At 45.8% G+C, this 14,392-nt stretch overlaps 1 protein-coding gene across 1 annotated transcript in view; it reads left to right on the forward strand.

Annotated features, from left to right (window-relative positions):
- IFT122 (intraflagellar transport 122) overlaps positions 1–14,392 on the forward strand; it is a 283,966-nt gene that overhangs the window by 160,309 nt on the left and 109,265 nt on the right. The window contains exon 18 of the mRNA XM_086939241.1: positions 2,188–2,354. Within this exon, the coding sequence (XP_086795367.1) occupies positions 2,188–2,354 (167 nt within the window). The remainder of the gene's footprint in view (positions 1–2,187; positions 2,355–14,392) is intronic.

A 14,392-nucleotide genomic window follows, 5' to 3' on the forward strand; every position in this document is an offset into this window, starting at 1 on the left:
GTTTCTTGAAAGCTGCACAGTGGTAGGACAAATCAGTTGCTCAATGAGGGTCAGTCTGCAGCTGGCAGGCCGGCATGGTTTGCGCCAAGTCAGTCGTACTCTTCGGTTCTCGGATCAACAATCCTCTTTGTCCACTTCTTTGTGGTCTGTAGAAATCTGAAGTCCCCTTAAATACTCCATTTAGGGGTGTTAAGAGGCGTGAGGAGTAGTAGCCAATGGGCTCCTTAACCCTGGGGTTACTACACCCCCTTGATGACCACTGCCTTTGGGGAGTGGTCATCACCCTATCCCAATATTCCAACACACACAATATGTTGGAATTACTAATTTTGTGTTCACATCAGACCTGGTCCCTTTAGAGGTGTGCCCAGCTTGATAGTGCAACACACCTCTTACATAACTAATTGGCTCAGGGCAGGGGGGATTAGCATCCGCTCCTGTGAAGAAAGCCAGATTCTCATACCAAAGGCGGGGGCCCTTTGGAGCTCCCTGCCTTTGGAATGTTAATTTTACCAGCCTTCCTGGAGGAGGTTGTGATAGCACCTCTCTCCATAGCAAGCATCGTTCCTGACCTCCTGAGCTAAGGCTTTCACCCCTAGGGTCAAACTCGTCTGTGGTGGCGGACTGGACTGAACCAGTCAGTGAGTACACTAGAGAGCTGGTAGGTTTCAGGGGGTACCTCTGAGGTACCCTCTGGGTGCATGTATTAATAAATCCATCACTGGAATCAGTTGGAGTTTATTAATACGAACTGTTTGATACAAAACATCATATGTTTCAGTGAAGCTATTATGATGCTGGGGAACTCATTTTGACCAGTGCCCAGAAAATACCGTAAGATGGTTTTCCTGTTCATTTGTACTGACAGTAATAGAACTGGTCAGCACAGGGGCATATCTACTCATGCAGAGATGTCCTCACATGTAATATAATGCACCCTGTCTTAGGACGGTAAGGCCTGCTGTAGGGGTGACTTACAAATAACTCATGCAGTGTTTTGGGGGCCGTGGCACACAAGTGTGTGTCATGTTGTGTTTTCAATTTTAGAGCAGCTTGTCAAGCAGCCTGCAGTGGCAGTTTGTACGGGTTTGGTGCTGGGTCCCTTGGAGTGGCACAGCCTATGCTGCAGCTCCTAGGGACCCTCTCTTGTACCTATGCCCTAGGTACTAAAGGTACCACTTACTAGGGACTGTCACTTGGGGATCAAGTGAATGGTTGTTGTGTTTTGGGGGAAGGAACACTGGCCCTGGAGACCTGTTTAGCAGGAACCCAGTGCACTTCAGTAAAAAATTGCATCAAATACCAGGCAAAAAGTAGGTGGACTACTGCAACAGAAATCCAGTTTCCTACTATGACCAAACATCCACCTGGTGATATTAGTTTATTGGTCATAGAGTGCGTAACCTGGATCGGCTCACCTGAACCTAGTTGACATTAAACCAGCCTTGGGGAACTGAATAGATGCTCTGGCTCCATTACATAAACCTATTAAGAATCACTATTGTTACTTGCAGTCCTTTGTTAGCCTCGGTCCATGTTAAAAGGGTCTTGGCTGAAGGCTTCACTTATTAGAAGAGAGAAGCTTGTGGCACAGGCATTCCACCCATGCCAGTGCTGATCGAAGTCCTGTCGTATAATTAGTTTGTTATCTAGTGTAAAATGGGGTGGTGGTTTGTGCCCATTTCAATGTATTTGGCAGCTACTGTGAAGTGAATAAATGGGTTTCCCATTATTGTTCATTTGGCAGCTTTTGTGAAATAAGTTGGTAGTTTGTGTGCATTTCAGTTTATCAGCCAGTGTGAAGCACCCAGTTTTCAGTTTATAGAGATCTGCGCCACTGAAACCACCTGGGCATCCCATCAGAGAGCCAAGGTCTGAAAGAGCTTGCAGTCCTGAGCTTCCCTTCGCCCTGCAGGGTATCAGCTTGGCTGGGTCTCTCTTGTCACTCAGCAGCAGCAGCACCAGGAGGGTTGTTCCATTGCGGAAGATGTCACTCTCTAGAGTCTAGAATTGGTTAAGAAGCACGAGACACTGTGAAGCAGGACCTTAGGGAGGGGACATCAGTGTGTGTAATTGGGTAGCTAGGGGGGTGGGAGGAGGAAGTTGTCTGCGAAATGGCACAATGATAGACTACAGGCAATCGGAAGCACTGAGCACTCAGTGCTGTTGTGTTATTTCCTTCCTCAGGAGTTCCTCAAGTCTGGAGACCCCAAGGATACAAAGATGCTGATCACCAAGCAGGCTGACTGGGCTAAGAACATCAAGGAGCCAAAGGCTGCGGCTGAGATGTACTTGTCTGCTGGGGAGCACATGAAAGCCATCGAGCTCAGCGGTGACCATGGATGGGTCGATATGTACGTATACCTTTGTAATGTATGTGATCTCAAATGTGTTCACATGCCATCCCCTAGTCTGTAAAGGCCCTCGCCTGCTAAACGACCTCTGATATTTAACAACAAGGGGTCGTGATGGACAGGATTTCTGAATTAAGCAGAATACTCTCACCCAGTCAAGAGATCAGGGCTAGATCCAACACCGTTTTTTAGCTCACTGCACCATCCCAGCTCAGAACCTGGCTATATGCAAATTAGTCTGTTCCTGTCCCAGTGCATGATGGGAACAGGGCAAACCAAACTACCAAGCCAATTCTTACACTGGGAAGGAAACAAGCTTCCGGGGACCGGTTTCTGGCATTTCAGCCGTCGTCGGCCCGGCTTGCTTGAATCCTGATGGTGCAATGAGCAAGGGACTCACATCTGAGTATACCCTTCCACGCTTATGGTGGACAAAATATTTAACAACAAGGGGTGGTGATGGACAGGATTTCTGAATTAAGCAGAATACTCTCACCCAGTCAAGAGATCAGGGCTAGATCCAACACCGTTTTTTAGCTCACTGCACCATCCCAGCTCAGAACCTGGCTATATGCAAATTAGTCTGTTCCTGTCCCAGTACATGATGGGAACAGGGCAAACCAAACTACCAAGCCAATTCTTACACTGGGAAGGAAACAAGCTTCCGGGGACCGGTTTCTGGCATTTCAGCCGTCGTCGGCCCGGCTTGCTTGAATCCTGATGGTGCAATGAGCAAGGGACTCACATCTGAGTATACCCTTCCACGCTTATGGTGGACAAAATATTTAACAACAAGGGGTGGTGATGGACAGGATTTCTGAATTAAGCAGAATACTCTCACCCAGTCAAGAGATCAGGGCTAGATCCAACACCGTTTTTTAGCTCACTGCACCATCCCAGCTCAGAACCTGGCTATATGCAAATTAGTCTGTTCCTGTCCCAGTACATGATGGGAACAGGGCAAACCAAACTACCAAGCCAATTCTTACACTGGGAAGGAAACAAGCTTCCGGGGACCGGTTTCTGGCATTTCAGCCGTCGTCGGCCCGGCTTGCTTGAATCCTGATGGTGCAATGAGCAAGGGACTCACATCTGAGTATACCCTTCCACGCTTATGGTGGACAAAATATTTAACAACAAGGGGTGGTGATGGACAGGATTTCTGAATTAAGCAGAATACTCTCACCCAGTCAAGAGATCAGGGCTAGATCCAACACCGTTTTTTAGCTCACTGCACCATCCCAGCTCAGAACCTGGCTATATGCAAATTAGTCTGTTCCTGTCCCAGTGCATGATGGGAACAGGGCAAACCAAACTACCAAGCCAATTCTTACACTGGGAAGGAAACAAGCTTCCGGGGACCGGTTTCTGGCATTTCAGCCGTCGTCGGCCCGGCTTGCTTGAATCCTGATGGTGCAATGAGCAAGGGACTCACATCTGAGTATACCCTTCCACGCTTATGGTGGACAAAATATTTAACAACAAGGGGTGGTGATGGACAGGATTTCTGAATTAAGCAGAATACTCTCACCCAGTCAAGAGATCAGGGCTAGATCCAACACCGTTTTTTAGCTCACTGCACCATCCCAGCTCAGAACCTGGCTATATGCAAATTAGTCTGTTCCTGTCCCAGTGCATGATGGGAACAGGGCAAACCAAACTACCAAGCCAATTCTTACACTGGTGAAGAATTGGCTTGGTAGTTTAGTCTGCCCTGTTCCCATGATGCACTGGGCCAGGGACAGACTGATTTGCATATAGCCAGGTTCTGAGCTGGGATGGTGCAGTGAGATAAATAACGGTGATGGATCAAGCCCTGATCTTTGGACTGGGTAAGAGTGGTCTGCTTAATTCAGACACTCTGTTCATCACCACCCCCTTTTCTGAATCGTTTTTGGCCACTATAGGTGTGGCAGGGTATACTCAGACATGAGTCCCTTTCTCACTGCATCATCGGGATTCAAGCAAGCCGGGCCGAAGACGGCTGAAATGCCAGAAACCGGTCCCCGGTAGCTTGTCTCCTTTCTGGTGAAGAATTGGCTTGGTAGTTTAGTCTGCCCTGTTCCCATGATGCACTGGGCCAGGGACAGACTGATTTGCATATAGCCAGGTTCTGAGCTGGGATGGTGCAGTGAGATAAATAACGGTGATGGATCAAGCCCTGATCTTTGGACTGGGTAAGAGTGGTCTGCTTAATTCAGACACTCTGTTCATCACCACCCCCTTTTCTGAAACGACCTCTGAGGCAGATCTCAAAGCACTTGGGGCTTGTGCCACAAAACAAAATCTGAAATCTGCACCTGTAGGTTTATAATTTGGCATGGGTGCAGATTTCTGGAGATAGGGAATTCACCAAGCTTTCCCAGAATATGCAGTGAGAACCTGTGGATCCCCAATTAAAACTATGTGGAGAACTTTTCTCATGTCCTATAGCACATAGTTTGCATTTATGCATGTGTAAATCCAGTTGAATTTGTGGAATTGCACTTTTAAAAAATATTATCCATGAGGAAAAATATCTTCCCCAGTATCCTTATCTGATTTAAGTCTAGTGCCATTTCAAGGACATTCCCCACCATGTAGTAAGGTTTACTCAAACATAATATCACAACAGTGTTGCAAATTAAGTTACTAGTGCAAATTCAACTTTAGTGAATTCCTTGCTCTTAAAAAGTGTGAATTAGTCTCTTAGACTCATGGCTGGGTGCCTTGCTATGGATAGAGATGGGATTTGAGAAGCTGAGCACAGTAAATGCTGCCCATGGTTAGGCATTTGGTGGTGGTTCATTGACTTTACAATCCGCTCTATACTCTGACCTACAAATTAATACTTAATATTGAGGGCTTAGAACTATCTTTGTTAACATTCGCATACAGAGCACAATTGGAATTTAAAAAGAAAGCTTAGTAGCACAAGCTACATACAAGCATTAGCAAAGCATTAGGTCTCACCTTTCGGATTTATTGGCTTTGCTAATAATTTGGCCATGCAGAATATAATCTCCAGTGCTATGGCGCATGGCTAGTGAATTTAAAAAAAACTTTTGCTGCTGCCGCCCATGTAATTTTGTAGATGTGCTAACCAGGCTTAGGAGGCCTACAAAATGATGCATCTTCATTTTTTCCCTCCTTAGTTACCAACCTGCGTTGGATCGGTAACTAAGGCTGTACTCACTTTACCCACCGTAAGATCACAATATGTTTCGCAACAAATAGCACATGCGGTCTATTAGGATAGACTTTAAAAAATGGACAGCCGAGGTTGGCTAGCTAACTAGATTTAAATGTTTTGACTGGATTTTCAGGGGTTATTACAGGTCAGGAAAGGGAAAGGTGACTGTTGCAATAACATATCTGCCAACACACACTATGCTGCAGTGTGGCACGCGATATCATCTCTATTCAAACGGTCTCCCAATGTGGAACCAATATCACATTTAAGTATTCATACATTTTATATAGCACGTATCTTTATCCGAAGGTTTCCGAGCGCATTATAGTAGAACCAGTTACATTACATAAGGACTTCAGAGTACATGAATTACATAACACATACAAAACAGATACATGCATCTAAACAGAAAAAGAAAACGCTACAATGGTGTGTACAAGAGATGTGTAATTTAAACTAACAGCATAGATATAATCTGCTATATTAGCAGGAAGTGAGCACCGGGAATATGGAAATATGGAAATAGCATATTCAAATTATATAGCATTATATTAAGATATTGACAATATTATAATAAACCAGAGTACTGGTTAATGGTGCCTGTGTCTTGTTGTTCACTGCGTTGTCCTTTTTTAGGTCGAGCATTCAAGACCTCTTGTATGTACTTTGGTATATACTTATATGTCCAAAAGATTCTTCTGGGCCTTCCACCCATTCCCACTTCTGAACCACAATTGCAAGTCGAAACACCCTCCCAAGGGAATCTCCCCAAGCTCTTTTCCTTTACCCCGCTCACTGAGGAACTGCTACCCCCTCTCCTCAATACAATAAAAAGTGGCTCGCCGCTCGATCCTACACCAATCAACATCTTGAAATCAGTTTTGCCCATTATCACTGCACCAATCATTAATTTGGCCAATTCTTCGATTGAAGCAGGTATAGTCCCACGCCACGGGACTGGAAACTGGCCATGGTCAAACCACTGATAAAAAAACCTAACCTTGACCCTGGAAACTTGTCTAACAATAGCCCCATTTCCCTTCTCCCAGGTATCAGTAAATTGGCGGAAAGGTTTATAAACCGCCAATTGTCTTCATTTCTGGAAACTTTCAATCTACTCCATCCATCTGAAACAGGCGTCCGCCCCGGGCAAGGGACGGAGGCGGCTCTCGTAAAGATGGTTGAGGAGTCTAGGAGGATTCTGGACGCAGGTGGTAATGTGGCCATTATCCTCCTGGACCTCAGCGCCGCCTTTGATACGGTGAATCACCGTATCCTTTTAGCCCGCCTAAATAAACTTGGAGTCTCGGGAAAGGCCCTCGCATGGCTGGAATCATTCCTTCAGGAAAGGTATTACAAGGTGTTTGAAGAGGATTGCCATTCCTCCTCTGTACCTTTGCAGTGTGGGGTCCCACAGGCCTCCTCCCTCAGCCCCAGACTTTTTAATGTATATATGTCTCCCCTAGCTGAGGAAGTGGCTCTCTATGGGAACGAATTGGTCAGCTACGCCGACGACACGCAACTCGTAGTCTCTCTGAACCAAGCAGAGCTGTCCCCCACGAGCCTGAGTGTCTGTCTGGAGGAAGTAGCCAGGTGGATGTGTCAGTCCCACCTCAAACTCAACGGTGAGAAGACTGAACTTATGTTATTAGGCAGGCAGGCATCATTCAATGCCCCCACACTATGGCCACCCTGTATGGGTCCTGGTCCTATCCCCAAAAGTGAGATCAAGAGCCTGGGACTCTGGTTAGACAATGATCTCTCGTTTAAAGTACAAGCAAGGAAAGCAGCAGCCACTTGTTTAGGCCTGCTAAAATCTATACGCAAAATCCTTCCTCAGTTGCCTGATAAAGCTAAAAGAATTTTAGTCCAGGCCCTGATCTTATCCAGGCTTGACGATGGAAATGCGATCTACCTGGGAGCCCCGACTTCGGTGATCTGCAAGCTTCAGGTGGTCCAGAATTCTGCGGCGAGACTGCTGACGAGCACTAACCATCGCTCCTTAGCCAAACCAGCGCTTAGATCTCTCCACTGGCTACCGATAAAAGAACGGATACACTTTAAGACCCTCTGTATCGCCCATAAAAATCTTAAAAGCAAAGGTCCTCCAATTTTCGCCAACCTTATCAGACCCTATAAAACGCCCAGAAACTTGCGGTCCAATGACCTCAATCTGGCAGAAGTTCCCAGAATTAGTAAGTCTCGCTCCGGAGGTCGCCTCTTTTCTTACAATGCATCAAAACTGTGGAACTCTCTGCCTCTCTCCCTTAGTCAGGAACCCAACCTCCTTACCTTCCGCAAGAAATTAAAAACATAGCTTTTCCCGGAAACTATATAATTCAGATTACTCAAGAGCAATCTCAGACTTTCTGCCTTTCCGTGACTCCAAGCGCTGGGATGCTCCCGGGTAGCCATGCGCTATAGAAGAACAATTTTCATTTCATGGGTATGTACTTTGTGGGCTCTGGAGATCTGCCCTAGGACTTGTCTGCTTCCGCTTACGGACTTTTTTCTGTTCAACTGCCTCTATTTAGCTGTCTTGATGGAAAACGACCAGTAGAGGTCAGTAAAATACCAGAATTGCTTTCTGCTTGTTCCGCTGTCTCTATTTAACTGTCAGAAAACGACCAGTAGAGGTCAGGAAAATACTAAAATCACTTTCTGCTGAAGGACTTTTTTTTCTGGCAACTGCCGCTATTTAGCTCTCTTGATAGAAAACGACCAACATAGGTCAGTAAAATACCAGAATCACTTCAGCATTCTCTAGATCCCAACCCATAGAAATTGTCTTCCACGAGCACACATAAACAATAAGTGATCCACCCGTCCATTGCTCCCAGAAGTGCCACCTTTGAGTTGGGGTTTTGGGCGTCTGAAGTGCTTGCACGATGTGATTGTGGACAAGGTGCCAGTATATCGTTGCAATCCCACATTATATGGTAAAAGGAGGCCTCCCCATCTCCAGCAGTTCGAGGTTCTCACTTTTCCATTTCCCATAGTCTAGTGGGACTAAAACCTGTGTAGGTAATTAAATTGGATTTCCCTGAGATTTGATTGGGGAGACTAATTGTTGCGCGCAACCAGACAGTCATAGTTATCCAGTTCCCCAAGATTACTCTCCATGCTGTGGCCACCCTACGCATCCGATCTGGAGCATTCCAAAGTACGGACTTATAAAGCCTTGATCAATCCCTGGGCCTGAAGGCTCCAAGAATAGTTTAGTCTCCAATGGGTTGTAATGTGGAGAATTTGCCAATTTATCTGAATGAGCTGAGAACGCGTGGCATAGTTGAAGTTATTGGAAGAACTGGGATTTGTGTACACCGAAGTCGGATTCCTGATGGATTTGTATGTAAACCAGGATCTTATTTTTCTGGTTGTCCTACAAAACCCTGTTACCGAAGCTTAAACTTTCTTAAACAATTCAGAATATTAACCTGTAACCTGTATTTTGAAGTGTGTGCTGTTGCATCCTTTGCCACTATGAGGATCCTTCTAGCCCTGACAATCGGTCATGTAATATTTGAGCTGCACAGTGCGTACTTTAGTTAGAGTGTTACACTTCCCATAGGATCAAATGCTACCATAGCGTGTGCCAAAGCGGTGTCGGTGAACTTCTAGCATCATCACTTTGGCTCCCTGTTCAGGCTTTCTACAAATACACATACATTGAAAGTAACTCTATATTGGTTGCTAAGTTTCGTCAGCCCATTTAATGAATGAATGAATGAATTATACACTTATAAAGCATGCTGCCACTCACAAGGAGCGTCTAGGCGCTGCAAGTTTAAATCAGAAAAGCCAAATGATAGGGAAGGAGCAGAAAGAGCGAATAAGGCTGGCTAGGTGAGGGAGTAACCGAGTGCATTGGGGGCCAGGTGTTGAAATGCTCTTTGAAAAGGACTTCCGAGTCTGTGAAATGCAGACGGATGGGGAGCTGATGCCATGCCCTGGATCCTGGTACCGAGAAGGATTTGTCACCTCAGGTTTCAAGTCTGAAAGAGGGGTCTCTGAGTTATATAGTGCGTGAATCTGGCCGTCAAGTATTTGGAACCGATGACTTTGAATGCTCTGAAGACAAGTAAAAGTATCTTGAAAAGGATTCTTTTTTGTACCATGGCGGAAGCAGAACTTCGTCTAGGGAGTTTCAGCACAAGTCTGGCATCTGAAGTTTGTGAAGTATATATTTAAGGATCCTGCATATAAACGGTTACAGTAACCAAGTCTGGAGGTAATAAGAGCAAAAGCAATGGAATGTTTTTTGCTAGCTCACTTGAACATGATCATTAGTTGCCAGCCTATCTAGAGACCTAGGTACTTGGAAAACATCCCATTAGTGTAGAGCGAAGGAGACTGGACGCAGGAGTAGGTACAACTAACTTACCTTAGTGACTTTTGTGACCTAACACAACATGATGGGGCCTCCTGCAGAATGTGATGAGGGGCCCAGAGTCTCCCTTATCTTACAGATATTCATTGATCTTGGGCTGAATGGGGACCCCATTGAAGGATTGGGGCTCTCAGGAGGATTGCCCCCCCCTCCCCGCACCTCAGGGTCTGCAGGGGCCTTTATTATGCTCCTGCTTCAAACCCTGAGCTACTGTTCTAAACAACCAGCTCACACTCCCCACTCTCTCTTAACAAGTATTGGTTTAGACAAAGGGAAACTGGCCAATAAATACCCCTCTGTGGTGTTATTAGAGCGGGGTCTAGCATAGCAACGTGTGTAAATGAAATAGCTTTCTGTAGTGAATCTCTATGTACTTGCACTGCCTAAGCTCATTATGTACATAATGTATCTAAGCAAAGGTCACATCCCTCTGTCCGTGCACCAGGCCTATAGAAATCATGACCTGCCTCAGCTTTTCTGATGTCTTGCATCAACAGCCGTACCCCATGTGCAAGGATTCAAAGCCTCGTGTAACAGCAGCAGTACAACCTGCACAGTGTGTGGATGCATTGCGTGGCTGCAGCAGGACCTCTTGTACTAGGTGTATGGGCATCCTGTGACGTCAGGAGGTCTACTGGAAGCATTCTGTCCTCTAGCTTCAGTTTATTTACCGGCCAGCCCGAGGCCTAGGCCTGTTTTTACTCTTCTTGGAGTTAGTGTTATGATGAGCGAGAAACAGAAGTGCAGACGTAATTTCCGAGGCTGTACCTGTGGGTTGGCTGCTGCTTGCAGGGAGGATGGCCACTTTGTAAGTGGAAGCCTACGCTGCTGTCATCAAACTAGAAAGCAGCTCAGCCATGGACCAGTAGGAACCGTGTGGCACTGAGGTGAAAAAGTGTCAGCTCTGAGTGAGTGTGATCCAGATAAATCTGGTTGGTACTCCTCCAGCAAAATCCAATTCTAATTATGGCTCCAAGTTTTATGGTATTTTTTTTATTAACATTTCCGTCTGTATTTATCCATATATTTTTTGGGCCATCTTATTGGTATTTATCCATATTTCTTGTGTTTTGGGTTCAGGTGATAACTTGTCTGTTTCTGCATTTATATAACAGATAAATGTGTACGGATACTTTGATGCCTGCCAGGTTTTAAGCACATTACACAGCCAAAAATAATAAATCCACATTAAAAGGAATTGAATTGAATTGAATTGAATTGAAATATAATTTGTATTGCGCAGAACAATGACCCGCAGGTATCAAGGCGCCTAGCAAAAGGTCAGGAAAGACCAGGAAAAAAGAAACATTGAGACCTTAAACATATGCTTGCTTGAAGAGAAAGGTTTTTAAGGCAGTGCGAAAGTTCTGTAAGGACGGGAGGGATCTCAGATCCAAAGGAAGTTCGTTCCACCACTTAGGAGCAAGGGTGGAGAAGGCTCTGCCGCCCCACTTGACTCTTCGTATGCGGGGGGCTGCTAGAAGCAGCTTCCCAGAGGAACGCAGGTTTCTTCGGGGAACATAGTGGGAGATGATGGATCCTATTCCAGTGTCGCTCTTTTTGGCAATGGCTCTGTAGGTCATACACAGGACCTTAAACCGGATACGCTGTTCTACCGGCAGCCAGTGCAGTGTTTTCCTGGCTGCAGTGGCTGAAGAGCGTCTGGGGATGTCCAGGACAAATCTGGCTATGGCGTTTTGGACTACCTGTAAGCGCTGCAGCTGTCCTTTATTAAGTCCAGCGTACAGCGCGTTACAATAGTCCAAACGCGAGCCGATAAGAGCGACAGCTATTTGTTTTCTTGCCTGGAGGGAAAGATATTTCCTGACCCTACGGAGAGTGTGAATCAGGCCCCAACAGGTGGAAACAGTTCTGCTCACCTGGCTGCCTAGGTCAAGGGCAGGATCTATTAACACCCCGAGGTTTTTTAGCAGAGGTTGTGGGGGACGGGCAAGTACCAAGGGAGTCAGGCCACCAATTGGCTGACCAGATGTTTTCTTTTCCCCCAAACACCATCACCTCCGTTTTCTCCCCATTCAGTTTCAGAGAGTTCTGGATCATCCACTTACCAACCGCCTCCATGCAAGATCTAAATTTGGAGGCGATTAGTTCATCTGAATGGGGTAGAGAGACGAGGATTTGGGTGTCGTCTGCGTACGAGACAACCTCCATCCCGAATGATCTTATTAATTTGGCTAGTGGGGTAACATAGATATTAAAGAGGGTTGGGCTAAGAGCTGACCCTTGAGGAACCCCACATAGCACAGGACGGGATGGAGATAGAAACTCCCCAAGCTTGACTCTTTGTTCCCTCCCCGTGAGGAAGGAGGTCAGGAGATCCAGAGCTGCGTTCTTCACCCCCACCTCCCTCAGCCGTGATGTAAGTACCGAGGGGGAGAGGGTGTCGAAACAGTATATAGCACTTGTACATGTTGAGATATGCAGTAATTTAAGCGTATCTCATTGAGGTGTGTAACTCCCCGTGCTGCACATATGTACAGCTATTGGCCTGAAAGTCATTCATCTCAGTATCCAGTCACTCAAAAGAAGTCAAACTATCTGTATTTTTCCACTTTTAAAAATAAATGTAGATAGGAAAGACAATGTTTTCGGTCTGTATTTATCTGTAAATATCAGTAAAAACTGAAAATTGGGAGCCTTAATTATAATTAAAATAGATCATTGATTAAATTTTGAAAGAAATATATGCTAACGAAATATTGTGGCCGTGAGAAGCAGTCTGTCCACTTGAATTTCGTTTAATTACGTGATTGTTTTAAACCTTCAAAGTGACATTTGCTAATATAAGGGCCCAATCTTAACATGGGTGTAGCTTTTAATGGTGTAGCAGGTACAGAGGTTCCATGTGGTAGGGTCCTTAAGGCCCCCTAATCCCAAATTCTAATTGTATTTCACTACCCAGCCAGTAGGTGTGGCGGGCGATGGGGTTATTTCCCTAGCTTCCAACAGGGCTCATGACGACCTTGTTACGCCACTGGTACTCGCACATGGGCGTCCGCAGAAATGTTTCCAGGGGGGGGGGGCAAACTTTTAACTTCATCACTCGCCTTCCAGGGGGGTGCAACATTTTAACTTCCTCACTCGCCTTCAGGGCACTTTTAATGCAGACGGCCCATTGTCATTCTTTAACCCCTTAAGTGCTGCGTCGGGGCGTTGGGCGACGGCAGAACTACCTCACCAGTGCTGCGCACGTCCATTGAACGTTCATTCAGCACTAGTTCGAATGGACAGCGCAGCACTGGGGAGGGAATTACGCCGCAGCTAAGGTGTTAAGTGATGATCAGCAGCAGACAGAATGACAATGGGCCTGTCCACAGTCTGCTCGAGGCCGGGGAGGGGCTGCTGCAGCCTCTAGAGTTCAAAGAGAACTGCGAGAGGCCCCAAGTGAGAGAACATTTAAACTCCTGGGGCTTCTCGCAGACGGAACAGCCTGCTGTAATCTTGAACATTACGGACCAAAAGGAATGGGACCGGTGACCCGGGGGGGGGGGGGGGGGCGAACGCGCACCCCCTTTGCCCTCCCCTGCGGACGCCCATGTACCCTCATTGTGTTATAACAGCAGCACTGCGTCGTCCTGGTCCAGACTGCGTCAGATGCATTTCTACCTCCTCTTGGTGCTCAGAGGTTGTGGAAAACAAGCATTTACAATGCAACGGTTTCGCCTTTGGAAAAGTTTGAGCTATTGGCATTGTGAATGACAAACTTTTTATTTATGTGTTGGTTTTGAAAACAGATAAATAAATGGCATTGTCATTTACAATGGCAATAGCTTAATCTCTCGCAAATGCGATTTGGATTGCAACTATTTCAGTTATCATTTTGCACTACGATGAAAACTGGCTTGTGCATTTACTCCTGCAGAAGAGTATCAAGAGGAGAGCCACACAGGGCAATGTAAACAAGTAGCACTGTGATGTCACAAGGTGCTATAAAGAAACTGAGCACAGCTGGGTGGTATAAACAATGAGGGTACTGTGACATCACACGGTGATATAAACAGGAAACCTAAAAAGCAGAGACAAAGCGTGAAAGCAGGAATTAACAAAAACCTGCATGACTGAAATTACGAGGCAGGAAGTGTGTGGTGAGGATAAAAAAGCCATGAGGTAGAATCAGGACTATAGAACGTTAGAATTTGGTAACTGGATCTTCAATAAAGTCAGCCTCTGGCTTCTGAGCAAAACTTTGGGCCAGGCTCTTATTCTTTTACAAATTAAGCACTGCCTTGATGAGTCGGTCAGCTCAACCCTGTTTACAGTTTACCCGATACCAATCCTTTATGTGGCAAGTACTCAAATTAATTATTATTTCCAGCTGCATATATACCAAACAATATTAACCATCCACGCATGTATGCCAAATATTAACCCACCCAGACTACAGCCAATCCAATTTAAAAAGAAAGGCTCTGCTTTGTGAAGAAACCCGGGAGACCAGGAAGTAATGGTATCCAA

The sequence above is a fragment of the Lissotriton vulgaris genome, chromosome 9 (assembly GCF_964263255.1).
Source record: "Lissotriton vulgaris chromosome 9, aLisVul1.2, whole genome shotgun sequence".
Taxonomy (NCBI): Eukaryota; Metazoa; Chordata; class Amphibia; order Caudata; family Salamandridae; genus Lissotriton; species Lissotriton vulgaris.